Source organism: Larus michahellis, chromosome 6 (assembly GCF_964199755.1).
Source record: "Larus michahellis chromosome 6, bLarMic1.1, whole genome shotgun sequence".
NCBI classification, from domain to species: Eukaryota; Metazoa; Chordata; class Aves; order Charadriiformes; family Laridae; genus Larus; species Larus michahellis.
The window spans coordinates 31,664,071-31,684,357 of record NC_133901.1 but is presented as its reverse complement, the minus strand read 5'-3'; the positions used below and the strand labels follow the sequence as shown (position 1 = coordinate 31,684,357).

Here is a 20,287-nt window from a genome sequence, read left to right as displayed (position 1 = left end):
CTAAGATATGAATTGAAGTGCAGGAGGGTTCATGGTTTCAATATCTTACTTCCTGACAGAGCTTAACTCATATCAAGTAAGATTCAGTAAGTGTAACATCTGAATTTGGTATAAAAACTTTGTACTGTATTCCTTTTCACCTCTTTCAGTGAAGGAAAGTATACTTGAATTCTCTTAATTATATTATACAGAATAAAGGTTCTCTTCCTTCATACTTCACTCAGATCATGTTAAAACTTGTCAGCTTCACTGGAAAAACCACATAGCTCCGAACAAGCAACTTACAAAATATATGTCTCATTAGTCTCAAAGTTTGGGAAATATATAAGGCACTTTCAAAAACCTATGTTGTTTAAGGAGCATTTTAGATTGAAAAGGTTACTCTTAGTTACAAAGAATTGAAAGTAGCACTGCAATTACAGGTTTTGTTAAAAAATGACTTGCCATTTGTGCATTATAGGGACTGTAGACATCTGCCTTCTCATTACGTACGCTTGGTCTGGAAACTCTGGTAGCGTTTCACCTTTTTTCCATCTTTTTAAAGAAGATTCTGCAATCTTCTTTCAAAAAAGGGAAACCAGGAAATCAGGCAAGCATTCAGCTCATGTCACAGATTCACTCCCAGCAGTACAGGCCCTGGGTGACATGAAAGCCGCCAGCATTTCTCTGGGTACAAGCCCGCTCTGGTGGGCACCTTACTCTTTGGGTAGGCAACCAGCTCTCAGGCACCAGCCAGACCTTCCCCTTCTCCTCCCTCCCTACTCTACAGGGAGCTGGCAGTGCCCAGGGAGAACCCCCGGCGCAAAGGACGTGGGTCAGCTCTTGCAGGAGGGAGACGAGAAGAGGGGAGCAGAGAAGAGGAGAGAGGCTGAAGGGCGTGCAGGGACCTCAGAAACAGAAAGCATCTGTTTGCATTAGGGGTGTGTGAGAAAAAAAGAAGCACATTTTCAGAAGCACCAGCCGCCGGTTCCTCCACCTTCCCCGCGGAGGGTTGCCTTTCCCAGCTCAGCCCTGCTGTCTCACCCTCGGCTCCCCTCCCTAGCTGTCGGGGCCCCCCCGGGGCAGGGCGGGAGCAGGGAGACCAGCTTGCCCAGCACCTGCACCCCGCAGCCCGTCGTGCGCTAGCACGCACCGTGCCGGGTGCTGGAGCACCAGAGCTCCCAGGGCTTGGGGGCATCGGGAGATGCCTGGCCACATGGATCCTGGCAGCACGGCTGAGCCAGGAAGACACCTGGGGGTGACCGGACAGGGAAAGCGCACCAGGAGGAAGGTGGCAAGTCACAGTCTGGAGTTTGTCCGACACCAGAGCAGCCCTTTGGAGGCTAGATGCTCCTTCTCAACAGGGAAGCCTACTCCACTCGCTGCACATAGCCCAAGATGAGATATATCCAGGAACAACCGAAGACGGAAGCTCCTTCTCTTTTCAGGACAAGTCTCTTCCTTGTCTCCACAAAGCAAAGTTCAGAAGGACCTCCTGTTTGACCAAGTGAGCACTACGAAAAGCCAGTCAAGACACCTGCAGTAAGACTGTAGCATTAAACGTGAAGTGCAATACTTATTAAAAGTGTGGAACTAAGTGAAAACAAGCCTGACATAAACCTAGAGGTACAGATCCACCAAACTGCTGTCACCTACCAGGGCTCCATAGGAAACCAGGCTACAAGAGACACTAACCCCAGTGCTGCAAAGAAAGCACTAGAGGAAGTCAGTGATATTAATTCCTACATTTCAGGAGTGTTAACCCTTCACAACATAAAAAGTTACAGCACCTTCTTAAAAAACCCAAACAAACAAACAAACAAAAAAAAAACAAAACAAAAAAAATCCTCACACCCTCAGTTATCACAAGTAGGTTTCCACACCTGACCAACACTGAACCTCACATGAGCTACTACAATAACCGCTACTTCTTGTTTTTCCTTGGGAAAATGTCAGTCACATATCAAAGTGACAACTGCTGATGAGCAGTACAAATCGGGCTTCTATCACCTTCACTTCAGCAGCAGCTTCTGCCACTGTCCAAGGAACAGCCAAGAGCTGGCGAAGCAACTGGGCCAGAGGCAGAGCAGCAGCTCCCCGCAGCCCGCACCCTGAAACCCCACCCTGGATCTGCTGTCCATCCGTCCGTCCATCCCTGAGAACGGCAGAGGGGGGACTCTCCAAGCTGCTTGTGAAAAATTGGGGTTGCACCAGGCTGAACTTCTCCCAACCATACCCCAAAATCCCCCTGTCCTTTTCCTTCCTCTTTGAAATAGTTGCTGCAAGTAGCTAACGTGGTTAATTGTGTCGCAGCAATAGATACTGAAGCACACAAAAAAAAAACCAGCCGTCAACAGCAGATGATTTTTTTTGTCCTTTTGCAATGTGAATTAGAATTGCATATAAAAAAAATCAATCGAATTGTTTCAATGCAAAGTAAAACACCTAAAAAGCGAGACTGGAATTACTTAAAAGCTTAAACGGTACTGTTTACATGCACATACCAGTAATATATTTTTCCCCACGCGATATTTTTTCACAGTATCCCCTGTAGCATTTGAGAGACGTGACAGATGAACAATAGCCACAACTACAATAGATGAGGTGTAATGCGATCAATCACATGCATCCTTTTTTTTTTTCCCCTTTGTGACCCAGACATCTCGACTGTTTCCAAAGTTTCACTACGAGCTTTTTAACTTAATGTTCTTCATTGCACAATACCAATCATCAAACCTAAAAGCTAATATTTTCAGCAAAACGCTCTAACACATCTAGCCTGACACCCAGGAGAGTCTTCGCCTTGCCGGCATGCTCAGAGGGGAGGCTCTGGGGAGGTCTCTGGGCTCCAGAGGGACCCGGGGAGCGGCTGCGTGGCACCAGGCTCTGCAGCAGCGCCGAGCGGAGCAGCCGGCTGCCGGCTCGCCTGGACAGAAGCCAGCTCCTCTGGAAGGAGCTCAAGACCACCCAAGCACCACATTCTGAAACTTAATACCCAGTTTTTGCTTTTTGTCCCAACTATTGTGTTTATAAAACTTTTTACACTTAAAAGACTAGGACGTCAGGATTAACAAAGCACACTAGATGAGTAAGGAACAGCCTATGGAACTGAAGGGTGATTATTTGACATGCTGCTCGTTGTGCCAAGAATGGAGCCCACAAAACCAGAAGCAGAACAGACAGGCTGGGAGAGAAGCTTGTGAGGACACTGAGAGAGAGAAAAGTTGAAGTTATTCTGGAGAAATACATGTAGATGTGAACCTGCTTCTGGCCTCCCCTTTGGAAGGGAAGACTAGAAATATGACCTAGTGAGAGATTAAAACCATGTCTTCCAAGCAGCAAAAGAACTGCAATCCAGTGGGATGGAACAGGGACAACGTTTGCAAAGGACACCAAACTGGGTAATACCCTGGAGGGTCGTGCTGCCATCCAGAAGGACCTCAACAGGCTGGAAAAGTGGGCCAACAGGAACCTCATGCAGTTCATCAAGGAGAAGTACAAAGTCCTGCCCCTGGGGAGGGCCAGCCCCCTGCACCAGGACATGCTGGGGCACCGGCTGGAAAGCAGCTCTGCAAGGAAAGACCTGGTGGGCAAGCTGAACGTGAGCCATCAGCTTGCCCTTGCAGCAAAGGAGCCCAGCAGCTTCCCAGGCTGCATTAGGCAAAGCAGGCCAGCAGGTCAAGGGAGGGATTCCTCCTCCCAGCTCAGCACTGCGAGGCCTCACCTGCAGTGCTGGGTCCAGCTCTCGGCTCCCCAGCACAAGAGAGACATGGACATACTGGAGCCCAGCACAGGGCCCCAAAGACGACTAATGCACTAGAGCAAGTGATGGACCGGGGGGGCTGAGAGATCTGGGACTGTTCAGCCAGGAAAAGAGGCAGCTCAGGAGGATCTTATGAACGCGTACAAATAGCTGCAGGGAGGGTGCAAAGCGGACGGAGACAGGCTCCTGTCAGTGGTGCCCAGGGACAGGACAGGAGGCAGCGGGCACACGCTGACACACAGGAGGCTCTATCTGAACACAGAGCAGGGGGTTGTTGGTAGCAGTGTTTTGGGTTTGTGGTTTGTTTTGTTCGGGTTTTTTTTTTTTTTTCATTACTATGAGGGTATTCAAGCCCTGGAACAAGTTTCCCAGAGAGGTTGTGGAGTCTCCATCCTTGGAGATGCTCACCCCCTGACCGAACATGGTCCTGGGCAGCCACCTGCAGCCAATGATGCACTGAGCAGGGAGTTGAAGCTGATGAGCAACTGCAAAAGACAGTGTCAGGAAGGAGCTGACAAGACTGCAGGTGGAGGCTAACCAGGCAGCAGCGCGCAGGCGGTGGTGCTGGGGGAGAGACCAGGAGCACGCTGCTCAGAACTTCGGGACTGCCACCTACACCTAACCCTGCTGAAGTGTTGCATCTTGCATGGCATATTCTTAACGGGGGTTCAAAGAAAGCAACTCTATAGGGTTACGATACACCTTCCACTATCAGTAGGTTTTGTGCAACCAGAAACAACCATCAGCAAGATCTTCTAGAAAGAAGCAAACAAAATATTCCAGAGTTAATCCTTTCCTCCCATCTAACTAGAGGCCGCCATACTGAAAAAACATTAATTAGCCCAACTCTGCCAACAATTATGTTGTGCTTGCTTTTTTTTTTTTTTAAAATGGGGAAAAAAAGGCAAGCAATTGCAACACAGCTCCTCGTCCACCAACAATGGCCATTTACCTGCTGCCCAATGGGATACCATTTCTGTTGGCAGTTCTCTCCTAACTCTTCATGTAAAAGCAGCTGCAGCCTAAAGCAGATGTACGTTAGCACTTCACTTTGAACTACACTGCTTTGGAAATGGCAGTGGAAGTGTTGGCCAATTCTACAGCAAAGACGAGGTGTACAGGCAATTGCTGCAGTCAGCCTGCACAAAGCAAGGCACAATGCACAAGACCAGGGCCCACAATAAATGCGTGACAGTAGTTTCTCCTTTTTGGTCATGAAAAACGCACGTGCTTATCATTAATGCAACAGAGGACTGGAAAGCAATGCTTCAATATCACTTAGGAACGATAATGCATATTCAAGAGGAAGTAGAATTCGTGCATCTTCAGGTTCTGCAAATAAGTTTAAAAAGTAAACAGTCTTACAATAATGATTAGCAACATTTACTAGATTTTGTAACCTCTGCATAGAAAATCTGATTCAAAACAAGTAACCTTAATTGAGTAATATTAATCCATGAACTTTTAATGAGGGACAGTTCAAAAGACAGAAAAAAGAGAGAACTTGATAGTTCAGGCAGCATGCCAAAAAGGTCTCATGTCAGAGCTATCCCACATAAGGGAAAAAAAGGGTTGATACTCATTCACTTGAAATGAGAATAAAATCAATAGTTACATTTGGACACAATATTCCAAAAGTGACTTTGAGAAAATTAGGTATGTTCGAATTTTTGTTTTATTTTTTAAGCGAGGAAATAGTGTTATCCTAAGGGCATATTCCCCCTGAATTGAGAATTTTGCATATTAAAAAATATTATTTAATGCTTAATGCTACACCCAGTTACAGGTGCAAACTGAATGTGAGATTTCAGGCAATACCTGCAGTAAAGCATGGGTGGAGACTGATGTAGAAGGCGTAAATGAGCACATTTAGTTGGTTCCTCAGATGCAAGGTAAATCTGGCACAGGCACTGGAAATATGCATGGTACTTTTAGCTGTCATATACAAAGGACCAAGAAAGGCTAAACCCCAAGTTTCAGTAAGGGACTGCATGCGGGAAGCTCTACAGTTTACAGGAATGGTGTACGAATAATTTTTCTCAGAGACACCCCTTGGGCAAAACGACGGTGAGGAAGGAAGTCTCCGTTAGCAGCGTGTCTCAATGCGGATGTGGAGGGACTGCTGCTCCCACGTGCCTACCGACACAGATGGCGGCTCGGTGTCTGGCAGAGGCTTCCACGGGGATATACGGTCCCTAACCACTGGCATCGTGTGCCTGCTATTGAAGACAAATGGATGGGATAAGGCAGGGACAGGATAGGATCCCAGAGACAAAAGAAGCTGCTCCACCAGCTGAAGGCAGATGGAAGCAGGTTGCAGGGCAGTTTGCCCAGGGCCGGGATGCTCTGCTGTTCAGAGACGTGTGAGAGAAAAGTCAGGATGGAATTGAGAGGGAAGTTCAAGGAGGAACCTGAAAACCAAGGGGTTTTTTTACTAGATACTGAAGCAGACGACAAACTTTCTGAGCACAGGCAGTGGTTCCTGTTTCTGGATACGACTAAGCAGACAAGCACCGTAAGCCACAGCTGAAGACAGTTATACCCTAGTTCTTATTTTTCAGACTCTCTGCAATTAAGCATGGCAGCATCACTGCGTTACAGGGAACTGGCACATACTGTTCTGCACACCCCTCCACCACCACTTTCCCATGAAGGCAGGTACCGGGAGCTGAGGGCACAAAGCCCCACAGAGGGCTATTTTCACCCTCTCCCCAGCCACCTCACGTTGAAGCAGTTCCCAGTTTGAAGCAGCCAACACGTGCCAGCTGGCTGAGTCAGACACGCAGGGTGGTGGACACCACCGTTTAGCTCAGCCAGCCTTTGGCAGGCATGCAGGAGCAGGCACTCAGGGGCTCTACCAATGATGCAGAGCATGGCTGAGGCGGGGGCACCCCTGGAGCCCCCAGCCCACCCCAGGCAGGGCCAGCGACACCAGGCTGAGGGATCGTGCCTAGCCTGGAGGTATCTCCCAGGATGGAGATCCACAGCCTACATGACCAACCTGCATCTGTGTTCGACAACCTGCACAGTAAAAAAAAGCATTTTGTTGTGCTCAGACATAATTTCCTGAGCCTCAGTTTTTGCCCACTGCCTCCTGCCCGGTCATCTGACGTGGGCTCCCCCCACGAGGGACCCAGGCTGTTGAGCCCCTGAGCCTGCTCTGGGCCAGGCTGAACCACCACAGCTCTCCCAGCCCCTCCACAGACAAAAGACACGATGCTTGGTACACGATTACATCTGAGCACAAGTGGCTGTGGTCCTGCAGCGCACAGGAGTCTCTGAGTAACACAAACCCTGGCATTCGGCTAGTTCTTGTCACTGCTTGCACTGCTGCCAACAGCATGGCATCTCTTGGCACAACTGGGACAGAAGCACAGTTTCAAGGATGGGGATGCGACAGCTAGCAAAATGCAAAAAATAAGAAAGTGTGCAAACCACAAGAGAGTAAGAGGCGCATACTCACTCACTGTAGGTATGAATTCCAACAGGAATATCAAGTTATTCCACTATGCATTAGCAGTACATTAACATATGCTCTTACCAAAAGGGAAATGGACAATTTTTAACAGAGCCTTCCAAGGAAGGAAAAGGTGGTAGTGTCCTAGTTATTGGGATTGGGCTTTCTTTCAGTGATCAAGGAAAAGCACTAAGGAAGATAAACAGATGCAAGCAGGGAAAACCAGAACATTAAGGCTTGCTCAGTTGATGCCGCATAGGAGTGGACTGAAATAAAGAAGAGAGCAGGAACACAGGCTCCACTTATCTGCTTGCAGAAGCTTTATGCACACATACACTTACAGCCTACACCAATGCTTTTTCCCCAAAAAATCTTCACAAATAACTCAGTGATTTGGTTCTGATGGGCAACAAAAAAGAAGATAGTTGCAGCCAGCCAATAGCAAATTTAATAAACTGGCTCACATTTCTGTTGTTTACATTAACTCTGTCATTCACCAAACTTTATGGTGATGAATGCAGATTGACTGGCAAGAAGCCACGCATCAAAAAGTCATGTGCTCAAATAAGAAAACATCACTTAAAACTCTGCAGCCCTATGACCTAGAATATCTAGTCTAGATCACAAAGAGAATTTTCTAATTTTTAAAAAGTTGTAAATAAGATGAAGAAAGAGCAATTAGATTTGAAGATACAGAATTTCTTTAAACAGTGAGGCAACTTAAAGCCTTAGTCATTAGAAAAACTATACAGTCATTCCCTACCCATATGACACTGAAGTCTGCCATGCAGCCTATTATTTAATTTCTCATCCGAGGTTCTATCAGTCATGCATATAAACCAGTCTATCAACGTTAGCAGTAAAAGATTACCTCATCTGTGAAACAGTATGTACTTACATTTAATGCAGTTGACAGCCTTTAGGGGAATGACAGGAAAAAAAATAAAGAACAAACCACCCAACAACCAACCAAGTGCATAAGCTACAAGAAATAAAAAGTCTTCTGCTTTAAAAAGCTACTTAAATAAAGGAGCAGCTTCTAGTGCATCTTCAAAACCATCCAAGCAGAATATATCTATATGGAAGAATGAGACAGCTGGTTAAAATGAAATTGGTCAGAAGAAAAGGCTCTGGAGAACTGGACAAGGAGTGGAAAACCAACCTTTCGCAGCACAGAAATACCACACTCAAGTAAAAAAGCCACCATCAGAGCACATAGTCAGTGAACAATTATAAAAAAATATCTTAAAATGCTCTTAAAAGAGAAGGCAGTCTTCATCTCCCATTCCAAGAGAACCCATGGAAAAGGGTGAATTCTCCATATGTGATAACTTTCTTCCTGCTCTGCAATACAGTGGTCTTTATCTGAAAAAATTAAGCTTCTGGAGTACAAGGACACAGCAGATTTGACTCAAATGAGCCTTGCTCACCCACCCTAGCACGTAAATAATGAAACTACACTACTCCAAGTGCTCTGTCTACCACAGCACCCCTTAGCCTGACAGACTTAGGTAGGAAACCACGGAAACACCTTTGGACTGGTGATTCTAAGCAGGATCACCCCTGTGTATCCCAAAATTTTGTCACACGACCAGCTCTGTGCAGCATCATGCCTGCACTTCTCTGCAGCTCTGCACAAACCTGTTTGTTTAAGACTTTAAAGCTTCAAACTACAGCAGCATAAGGGAAAGTCTTTAGCACATAATTAGGGCAGCCTCTGGTAGGTGTTGTCTCTAACCTCCACCCCATGCATGCACCAAAGCCTCTCTGCTGAGCTCAGCTGTGCCAGCAAGGCAGGATATAGAACACTGCTCATGCAGTTTAGCTGTCACAGTTTACATCTGTGGAGAGCTTGCTGCTTTGTTTTTCCAACCCATACGTTGTTGTGATATTTTTGGAACGTTTTAACATTAAAACCATCAGGAATAAGATGACACAGATATCCATTCAGAGGCTTGACCCTAATTGGTCTGCAGGAACACCAAGCAAGCTCGCAGTATGGCTTCCAGGTGACCTGGATTTCCCTGGGCAATTAGAGTGTGGTCACATCTTCACTGGCCAGGAAGATGCATGTGGCAGGGATCCCTCACAGTCAGTACTCTGGGCAGGAATCAGCAAGCTCTTATGGGATTTGGTAAAAGCAAGCAGCTCTGACTTGAAAAGCATAAGAGATGGGATGCTGCTGCTCCTGTCACCCGTGCAGCACGTTCCCGTGCTGCGTCTGGAAGGGACAACAGAGCCCAAGATCCGAGCAGGCAGGCTGCTTCAGCCAGCAGGGGTTTAGCATAGACTGGGGTGATCAGCAGGCTGCACCTGAGCGGATGAGTTGCAGGGCAAGCACAGGAGCAGTGCTGATACTATCAAACCCCGCGACGCACAAGTGAGCCCATCAGAGACTGGGACTGTAACACATTCCCCAGGGTGGTAAGAAGCATGCCTGTCCAGGGAGAGCCTTCTGTCACAGTGGTTTACCCACTTCTGGTCCCGGCGATTGCAGTCCATCCTCTGCAGTAGTTTTCAGCTACAAAATGATGGGCTAAATCCCAAGACTCAGACTAACAGCCCAGTGGATTCAAGTAACAGTACCCAAGAAACAAGACACTGCCCACAAGGAGGAAGAAAACTGGATTTTGATCCACATCCACAGTCAATAGGGGCTTGAGAGTCAAGGATGTTGTGGACGGCCCATCTCTGCTGACAGTAAAGCACAGGATACAGATGGGAACGCAAACACTGCAAGCTAGAGGGAGAGGCCAGAGAAAGCTAGGCAGAGATCCCCTACAGAAAGGGCTTCTCTCACCAGTATCAGAAAACATCCCATCAGTTTTCTGATGTAAAACAAGAGACAGAACCTTTGGAGAGCGTGGGGGCTGTCTGTACATGAAGAGGTATTCACAGATAACCTGGTGTTAGATTTTTAAGGTCTCTTAGTGACAACATCCAGCTAAAAGGATGGATGCAGAGGTAGAAAAAGGAAGGAGTCTTTTTTGACAGGATTAAGAGCAAATCCCTTTGGGACCTAGAGTAACTGACAGTACAAGAGAAGTCCATTTAGCACACATCTGTTCCCCAGCTCCATCGAACCCTGCAGTGTTTCCCAGGGTTACAGCATGAGAACACGGGAGTCAGCAGTCGCATTGCCTCCGATCTCAGGCAACACAATCGATGCTTTACTCGCTCCTCTGGGCTGAGGGTCTGGGACAGCACTTGGCTGAAGAGCCTGAGAGCAGGGAGCTTTCCAGGGACCAGGGCCAGGAATTACGCAGACTTAAAAGGAACTCTGAAAAGCAGGGAAATAAGCATCTTATTTGCATAAGAAGACAGATATGCATCTTTTCATAAAATCACATACTCTTTTGATCTCGGTGCCTCCTGGGCAAAAAAGGATAGCTGCAAATTATAAACAACAACAAAAAAAAGCAATAGGTTACTGCTTCTCAGACCAAGAGAAAACAAATATCTAAAACTCCCTGACAATCTCATTATAGACCCCAGTTATTATCAGAGCAAACAACGCCAGACAAGAAGCCAAATTAATAAAAAGCTTAAAATATCAGAATTAAAATTTTTACTGATGCTTTAAAATAGAATGATTTGCTTTACTGCCATCTAGTGACAATTCAACGCAGTTCATAACTGTGATAATCCCATAGAACAAATTTAGATCTCCAATAGGGCTTCAGTAATTTTATCATCTCTTCATTCCCATATGAGAGCAGTCAAGTCAGGTCTAGTGTAATTGCTGAGACCTGAACTACTTTGCTAGTTTTCCTATCAAAACTTGTAAACAAAGTGAAGCGTAGAAAAATTAATGCATTTGCATACTGCAAGAGTAAAGCAATAATCTGTCATGAAGCGTTATGAATCGGTATTGTCAAAATTTCTCTGAACGATGTCAAAACACTATAATACCATCAGAGCATAAATTAGATTCTGCAGTCTTTCAATATTCCCTGTAGGCTGGCTTCTGAAGCACTTCATTCAAAACCATGAGAAAGGAACAGGAACTTTCAGTTTCCACCCCAATTTGCTGGATACCTTATGAAGTTATACACACATATCTCATACTTACATATGAAACTTTTTCACTTCAAGAAGTGAGAGATGATAAACTTTAAAAAAAAAAAAAAAGTCATCCACCACTGAAATGCCCAAGATCGAAAATAAAGAAACACGATGTCCAAGCAAGAGATGTTGGAATAAGGCCAAGGACCTTTACCCAAGGCGTAAGAAACCAGCGGTAGCAGCAGATCATAATGAAGGCAAGGCCATTAAACCAGCATGTTCTGGCTGTTAGGAGGCAAACTTCACCTGCTGCAGTAACTGACATGGTATGTTTGCAAAAACTTGTACACTAACCTATTTTTAAAGCTGAGAAGGGTAGTCTAGAAGTACCTGCCCAGAGACTATCAAATCCAGTATCAATTTAAGAAAAGAACATTCTTGGACAGGCTGCAAGAGGCTCACTAGTCACAGTCCAGGTTTTTGCAAAGCTTTAGTCGAAATTTTTTTAAAGAAGTGAAAAGAAGGAAGACAAGTTTTAAAAAGTTGAAATCCATCGTATTTTTACAGAGGTTAGCAAACTTGAAGTTTGCTGGCACAAAAAAACCTCACAAGAACATGTAGCTAAGGGCAACTAAAATGCCGGCTACACACTGGCACTGACTCTTGTGAAGCACAGAGGGGACAGAAAGCATGTTAGAGCTGATCCCAGCACAGCCGTTTGCCACCTACCTGGTACAGATGTAAGGAGGACCTGAGGAAGTGAGAGCCCAGAAAATGTTAGATGAGGCATTTCGGTGGTGACATGAACCCAACCACCATGAAACAAGCTCTTCTTAAATTTTATTTGTAAAAGAGCACACAATATTTGTCAATGGGATTCAAGGAAGATTATCTTAACTGCAGCAGATACAGAGAAGGGCTGATATCTTCAAGTCTTACAGGAATACGAGCAGGGTTTGGGCTTGCTTCACCACAGTAAGTGAAGTCTTAGTAGAGCAAAAAACATATACAGAGGGGTAAGTATCAGAGATGGAGACGGGTTCTTTAAATGAAAGGCACTGGTACAAAAATACACGAGACTGAAAGTGGCCACAGAGACATTCAAGCTGAAAATTAGAATAATATTGCTAAATATTACAGCAATAAGGGTCCAGCATAGCTTTGTTAGTGAGTTGGAGAAAGGGAAATAGTTTTAACAGTGAAATTGATAGGCTTACAAAAACTAATGTGGCAGGATGGCCTGCAACGATGCAGCGGATGCCCAGCTGTAAGTCAAGATGTGGCAATGAAGACCTTGATAGCAGAAGAGCTGTGCAGTATCCAGAGAGCAGCCTGTTCATTGGGAATTCTGGAGGATGCTCATTTCACAAAGCTCCTCTCCATATTGGGGAGAAGAAGGTGGCATCTTCTGTTTTGCTTTGGGTTTAATTCCAATTTATTTTCCCCAGAAGGTAATGCTGGCACAGCCCACGCCACATCCTGGATCTACAGTTGCCAGTGGGACTCCTGAAAAGCACTTCAGCTGAAAACCTACAGCAATGCAAACGATGGGGTACAATTTGTCCTATGGAAAACTGCCAGGTAAAATAATCTTGGAAATTTAAGAGATTGAGAAGTGTTTATTGTATTACTATCAGTTCCCACCAACATTTTAAAGATGTAAGTCATTTCAGAAAAGGCTGTCTAAATACTGCCCAGTGCTGCCCCCGTGGGTGTCAGTCCTGGTTTACCACATCAGCCAAGTTCAGAGTATAAACAATATGAAATAAAACGTGCTACAGTTTTATGAAAGAATTTATAAGTCTGAATTTTTTTTCACAAACATTTACACATAAAATCTTAAAATCCCCAGAGGCTGTGATTTTAAAATACACTTAAGCTCAGTTTTAGAGTTTTAATAGGTCCAAAGAGTCTCTCCAGAGTCCTATCTCTTGATAAACAGATCACCTCAGCTCAAAAAAGCTGCATTCTGTCAAGACAGTCAAGAGACGACACCCTGTAAATTCGATCAATAGTTCATTCCCAACATGCTGGTACACAGCTGCATTTGCCCCTACACAAGATCAGGATTGGGCACTGCAGACCTCAGCCCGCAACGTGGGGAGCACCCAGCTCCGCTTGATTCACTGTCTCTCTCTACAGAGAATTTCCAGGCTATTTATTGTCTTCAAATACTGCAAAAATGTTTGCTTGCACACTCCCCCGCAGCTGCGCTGCTGCCCATGGCCATGCAGCGCTGACCCCACCGAGCCGGGCTGCCCACTCGCAGGGCAGCAGCAAGGGCAGGCAGGGAGCTCCTGAGCAGCACGGGAACCTCAGGGATATACACACACTCACACACCACTTTTTTTTTTTTTTTCCCTGTCAAACTATTTGCAGAATATATTTCAGCGACAACCACAGATGAAGTGCTCAGAGGCTAGCGAGCCACAGGCACACTTATTTTGACACATGCAATACTGTTATAAACTCAGGTTTTCGAGGCTGGTTAATCCCAGAAGCCTCCAGAATTTCCCAGAGATAGGACATTTTCTAGAGGACAGTTCTAAAATGTTCCCATTTGTAAAACACTAGAACCATACACTTTAAACTTGTTTTTTTCCCTTATTCCCACAGATGACCGTCTGAGCCAAGACAACAGCACCTCACCCAACTCCACAGCAGGCTTACTGGGGAACTCCACACACAACGAATTCACCACCATCGTCTTGCCTGTGCTTTACCTCATCATTTTCCTGGCAAGCATCTTGCTGAACGGCCTAGCAGTGTGGATTTTTTTCCACATCAGAAATAAAACGAGTTTTATATTTTACCTCAAAAACATCGTGGTTGCAGACCTTCTCATGACACTGACATTCCCATTCAAGATAATCCAGGACTCGCAGCTGGGACCGTGGCACTTCAACTCTTTCCTGTGCCGATACACCACGGTTCTGTTCTACGCAAACATGTACACCACAATTGTGTTCCTCGGACTCATCAGCATCGACCGCTACCTGAAAGTAGTGAAGCCTTTTGGAGACTCCAGGATGTACAGCATCACCTTCACCAAGATCTTATCTGCCTGCGTTTGGGTTGTAATGGCTTTCCTGGCGTTACCCAACCTGATCCTTACCAACGGCTACCCGACAAAGAAAAATATAGACGACTGCATAAAGCTGAAGTCTCCCTTGGGAGTCCAGTGGCACACAGCTGTCATTTACATCAACACCTGCATGTTTGTAGTGGTGCTGATAGTACTGATAGGATGCTATATCGCGATATCCAGGTACATTTATAAATCGAGCAAACAATTTATTAGCTCATCAAGTAGAAAGCGAAAGCATAATCAAAGTATAAGGGTTGTTGTGGCCGTATTTTTCACTTGCTTTCTGCCATATCATTTGTGCAGAATACCCTTTACTTTTAGCCATCTAGATAAAATTCTAGACGACTCTGCACATAAAATCTTATATTACTGTAAGGAAATGACACTGTTCCTGTCTGCATGTAATGTCTGTCTGGATCCAATAATTTACTTTTTCATGTGTAGATCATTCTCACGAAGGCTGTTCAGAAAATCAAATATGAGAACCAGGAGTGAGAGTATTAGATCACTTCAGAGCGTGAGAAGATCAGAAGTGCGCATATACCATGAATACACTGATGTCTGAAGTCACCTGCACAGAGACTTTTGCTAATTTGTGAGAATGCTTGTATATCATGTAAATAAAACATATCTTTGAATATCTGACCATGGAAGTTCATTAAGGAATGTGGAGAGATGTACAGCTTTTCTGTTTCAGCTTACTAACATCCATCTCAAAATTCAAAAGCTTAAATCCACACAGGGATCAGGTTCACTTCAGAGAGGTTTTGGGGGTTGTTTTGGTTGGTTAGTTGGTTTTTTTGAAGGCCAACAGAAGCTAAGGATGCCTCAAGCTCAGAAGGAAACCTGGAGCTCCAGGAGGCTCCAGTTGAGATGGACAAGCTCTGACCTCGGAGTGGGATGCAACATGACGAGTCAACACCCCCGGGGTCCAGCAGATGGCCACTGAAGGGCCTGCAGCAGATGAAGGAGAGGGGAGGGGGTGGCACCCACCCCTGCAGAGACCCCTCGGTGCACCTGCAGGCAGGTGCCTGCCGGGACAGGGCAGCCGTGGGGCTCAGTCTGCGGACACGGCGCTTTGCTGCCAGCCGACAGCATCTTGGCTTTTCCTCTCGGATGTTTGTGGTGCTGGCAGCACCATCTCATCCACAGATCAATCCTACCAAAAATGCTTCCCACCCCTTCCATAATATCAAACATAAAAAATTCAAACACAACCCTAGCTGTCTCTTCTCAAAAAAACAAAGAGAAAAAAAAAGAAAAAAGAAAAAAAGGAAAAACAACCACCAAAAAAAAAAAGACTGTTAAAACAGCTTTTAATTCCCATAAATCTCATGCTAAGTGAAGACACAACAAAAAATGTCCCTTGACAGACTCACATGTGACAAGACTGGGCAATCAACACCAAGCTGAAAGTTCCATTTCCCAGCACTTTCTGTGCCTGCTTAATATAACAGGAATAAGACTTAAAGCATTAGGATTTTTTTGTTCATAATTATTTACATTTCACTGCTTTCAACTCTTGTAAATAATGATAGTGTGCGATAAGCAGGTGAAATTATTTTTGGAGAGCGGTTCAGGCAATACCTTCAGGGTATTATTGTGCACTGTGGTACACGCAATGAGAGCAGAGGAAATATGAAAGGAGAGCATCCAAAATCAAGGCGAGAAGAAAAATAATAAAAGACCAACACAGCAGCTGCTGCATGAGAAAGTGTTGACTAACAACTACATTATTTAAAAGAAGAAAACAAGTCCTGGAGAGTACCCACCAGAGCTAATATTTACTGGGACACCTCAAGTCATTTCAGTGAGATTCTGGCAGGCTTCGCACCACGCAAGCAGTCGACAGCACTCCAGATTTGTTTATAACAAGGGCAGAAGAAAGCAAAACCACTTGTCACAACCGCTTGTGCAAACATTCCCGAGCTGATTTTGCACCAGCTCGTCCTGGAGGAGCTGGGGAGGCAGCCAAGCCGGCCAGAGCACCCACGCCAACAGGGCGGCAAGTGCCACAATAGGGCCCAAGGCTGCTCCAACAGCTCCTCCACTCCAGGAGGTGGTGTGGGGACCTCTCAGGATAAGGCAGAGGCAGAAAGAGAAGTTCCTCCTCCTTTGATGGCATCCATCTCCCACCGAGTGGCGTAGGCGCGTACCCCGGGTACCTCCATGCTTCTCAGGAAGCTCAGAGTGGCCCAGCTGTGGCCCAGCCAAGGAGCTCCCCAAGGATGGGGAGAAGGGTTTGCAGAGGGGCAGGGAACCATCCATCCCCCAGGAGCGTGAATTCAGCCACCTTTAACCATCAGAGACCACCCTGAATTCAGAGGGGTTCAAGAACACGTGGGCACCTCGTGAGCACAGCACGGGCAGCCCTGGACCAACACCTCCTCCCTCGATCTGCAGCCACCCAAACATCCTCAGCGCACCCGCAGAAAGCAGCAGGGAGGATATATTTGGCCACTCAAGGCTACAAGAATGCGTTTGTATTTAATCCTGTAAACAGAACAATGTTTACGTGAATCCTTTTGTCCTGTACTTCACCAGGAATTAAATCAGATTTGTTTATAGAGTAAAAGCTGCTCATACAAAAAACAAACAGCCAACTTTAAAAATGTAGACTGTAAGGAGCTGGTGCGTGTTTTGAGCAATTAATTTTTATACATATCTTATGCAACGTAGTGCAATTGAACAAACAGAAGATGGCAATAGTCTGTCATCAAGTGCCTTATTCATATATGGACTTTCCTTTTACTATAGAAAAACACGGTTTGACAAGAAAATCCTGAAAATGCAGCATTCAAATAACAAGATAAAATACTGCACGAGAACACCTTTAATGAAGTTTCCTTTTTAATCTTTTTTTTTTTTTAAACACTGCTAGTTTAGTTTTAGATTCTGTTTTATGCATAATGAAAAAGTTGAAGTCTAAGTGTTATAATATTTGGATTATATATTTGTATTAATGCAAGTAAGAAAACTACTTACATTGTTCAGGGGAGATCATTTCTGGAAAGGAAGACAGGATACTTTGGACACTTATCCCACTTTAAATAAAAATATTTTAAATGGCTAAAATACCACAGAATGAAATATGTTTTCCAATCAGCTCTGTAGAAAACTATGTTCACGTACAACATCAAAGACTAGTTCTGGGATCAAATTTGCCATTTTGTACTCTTAGGGGTCTGTGCACATACAAAACCATATTAAGAAAACCTTTTTGGGGACTGGGTTGTATAGTTCAAATTCTCGCAGGCACCAAATTAAACGCAACAGCGTACCAGGGTGGTTTTGTGAAACGGTAATCGTTAGGACTGGAAGATCAGTTATGTACACACAGACATTAATAACCAAAGACTCTCTTACTAGGTCTTATATGGCTAAAGAAAGCCAAGACTGAGTGCTTCTGGTCTCCCTTTTACGATGCAAGTAACAGTAAATCACGGAAGGGTTTATGGTTTGTTAAACTGTGCTCAGTAATTACCGTGTTAAATTGACACACACACCCCAAAGCTCCCGGTCTCTTGCAACACCCAGAGGAACGAGCAGGTACACACAGCTCGTCGTTCCCACTAAGGGAGACTGCTACACAAAGTCTTCCAATAACAAGATAATTCATTTATGAGGCTGCAACTTTTTCCCACCCCACTTTGTGCCCTCCCCTCCACGTGCACATCACCCCGCCACAAGGCAAACGCAGGTGGCTCATGCTACTGCACGATCCCTCACATGCTCCGTGGGTTCAGCATGCAAGATAGATGGGTATCATCATATTTTTACTTTCTTATAGCCTTCTCCAGTATTAATCTTTTAGCTGAATTTTTCTGCGTACTAAAGCCTATCTTCATTTACCAGAAAACATCTTTTGCCTTGCAAGAAGGCACGCAGACCCATTACAACAGGTTTTACATCTGCTCAGAGAGAGATGCTAGACTCTGCAGGCAAACTGTGAATGACTGCATCCCTTACCAGATGGAACTACACTCAAGCCCATCACTAGTGGATAGGCTATTTGCAGAATAACTATGCTACAGATGAAGATGGCTCTTCCCATCTTTGTTGCCCACTACTGCTCAGAAACCATCACCACTTGCACCGTTGGAACTGGTGCTCATGAGCCTGCTGGCCTTAAGACTGCTCGACCACAGCCAGGCTATGTGTTTCCACCAGGCTCCCTGATGCCTGGTTTCATCCAGGTTCTTCCAGTCTCAGCAGTGCTCCAGCTCCTCCTCACCATAGACAACAGAGAGCTGACCGTGCCCCGCAGGCTTCGCTGAGCTAACTCCTATCAGAAGCAGATCACAGAACAAGCACACACCTCCCAAGATTAAATTCAAATATCCTGACTACTAGACAATATTTTAAATATATAGTACAGCTGAGTATTTCTGTATATCATGTATGTACACATACACACACTCTGTAGGATTCATCAAATATATGCAGAGCAAGAAAGCTTGAACCCCTCTCAGAATTGTAACCTTATTCCAGGTGGATGGTGGACTTCCTACCCAACTCCAGCAAAGCCCAAAGAGCTGCTTCAATGGAAGCATCCCTGTTTGTCCACAACCAGGGACACAAAAAGGGCAGGTGAGGAGACTGCAGACCAGCCATACAGGATTCAGGATTCTGCCCTCGCACAATGGTGGAGCCTGCACACCAAATGGTGAAGCTCAGTGATGTCTGAAAACACGACCAGATGGCCACCTACATCTCTTCTAGCATGCTGTATGCTCTCCTTACAGGATGCACATGCACACTTTCCTTTCTCACTACCCACTTCTTTTTTAACTAAAGGCTGCATTTACTTAGGATTTCCTCCTAGGAGAAACAGTATTGCTGTTCTCTAGTAAGAATTTTCTACCAAAAAGCATATTACCCAAATATTACCCAAAGCAACTGCATCCAGGGTGATGCCCTTCAAAGAATGGCCTGAAGATACCCTTTCCAGGGGACCAGAGAGATAAAGCAACCAACAGTTTCTGGAAAGCGTGGTCCCACAAGGGATCAGTGGGGCATCCGTATGAAATCCCACACTGGGAAAGGAAGACGCAGCTGCACTTTCCCAGCACAGAGGCCAGCCAGGACGAGTCTCGGAAGCCTGGCGGCTTGGATGCATACGACACTTCATTGCAAAATCACCCCCAAAATACGTTTACTTTATCTCGACAGGATTTATCTGTGGTAATCCTTTATCACTGGTTTATACACACACTAACATATACAACAATTCTTTGAAGATGCTGTTTGTGAAATATTTTCCCAGGGCTAAAAATGAATTATAAAACAATATTCTAGTCCCCAAGTATCAGAGAACTATATTTAATTCGTCTGGATTTGACAGATTTGACATGGAATTTTGTTCCTTAAATGTTCTTCTCGAAAGACAAAGATACAAGAAATTTCACAGGAAAAGTCTCAGGCCCTGATCTATTGCTGTCATTTCAGAGAACCACATCAGGACGGAAGCAGATGTAAATTTTGCTCATGCAGTCTGAGATGCCCATTTTTTATAGGATGCTACACATGAAACACAGTTTTCCAGGTGGAGGCACAGCAGCAGATCAGACCCAAGAATGCAAGGAGCATACAATTTGTGAAGATTTGTGATTTTTTTTTCCCCCTTAGGAAGCCTCACACTACATTGTAATCGAGTAACCCAGCCAGAACTCACCATGCCATGGGATTATTGTGGAAGAAGTGTTATTTGAATGTGTACTTAGAGACAGCTGCAGACCACTACCTGTGCAAGACTTATTGTCACTACGTATATTATGCCATTTACTTTCAAGGTTTCTCGAGCAATAACCTTTACCATGGCTTTCCACCAGCGCAGCTTCTTAGGCATCTTAAAAAAGGAAACTGAAACCTCAAAAGTTCTAAAAATGTATCTTTGTCTTGACACACACCAGAATCTCATGAATTAAGCAATCATAATTGAGTAACTAGCGCAACTGTGACCAGGCTTATTCAGGTATGCATCATCCCCATCCCT

The 20,287-nt window shown here is 45.0% G+C and overlaps 2 protein-coding genes across 6 annotated transcripts in view; one reads left to right on the top strand and one right to left on the bottom strand.

The window, feature by feature from the left end:
* MED12L (mediator complex subunit 12L) overlaps positions 1-20,287 on the bottom strand; it is a 153,606-nt gene that overhangs the window by 66,205 nt on the left and 67,114 nt on the right. The gene's annotated exons all lie outside the window — the stretch shown is intronic.
* On the top strand, positions 12,752-14,857 carry GPR87 (G protein-coupled receptor 87). The gene is made up of 2 exons (XM_074593310.1): positions 12,752-12,785; positions 13,821-14,857. Exons 1-2 carry the CDS (start codon positions 12,752-12,754, stop codon positions 14,855-14,857), a joined length of 1,071 nt encoding a protein of 356 aa, XP_074449411.1.

Excerpts from the sequence above, each read along its gene's own strand:
- GPR87 (XM_074593310.1), top strand. The coding sequence starts at position 12,752 with ATGGGGTACAATTTGTCCTATGGAAAACTGCCAG. Across the intron at positions 12,786-13,820 it reads GTCCTATGGAAAACTGCCAG|ATGACCGTCTGAGCCAAGAC; the intron begins GTAAAATAATCT and ends TTATTCCCACAG.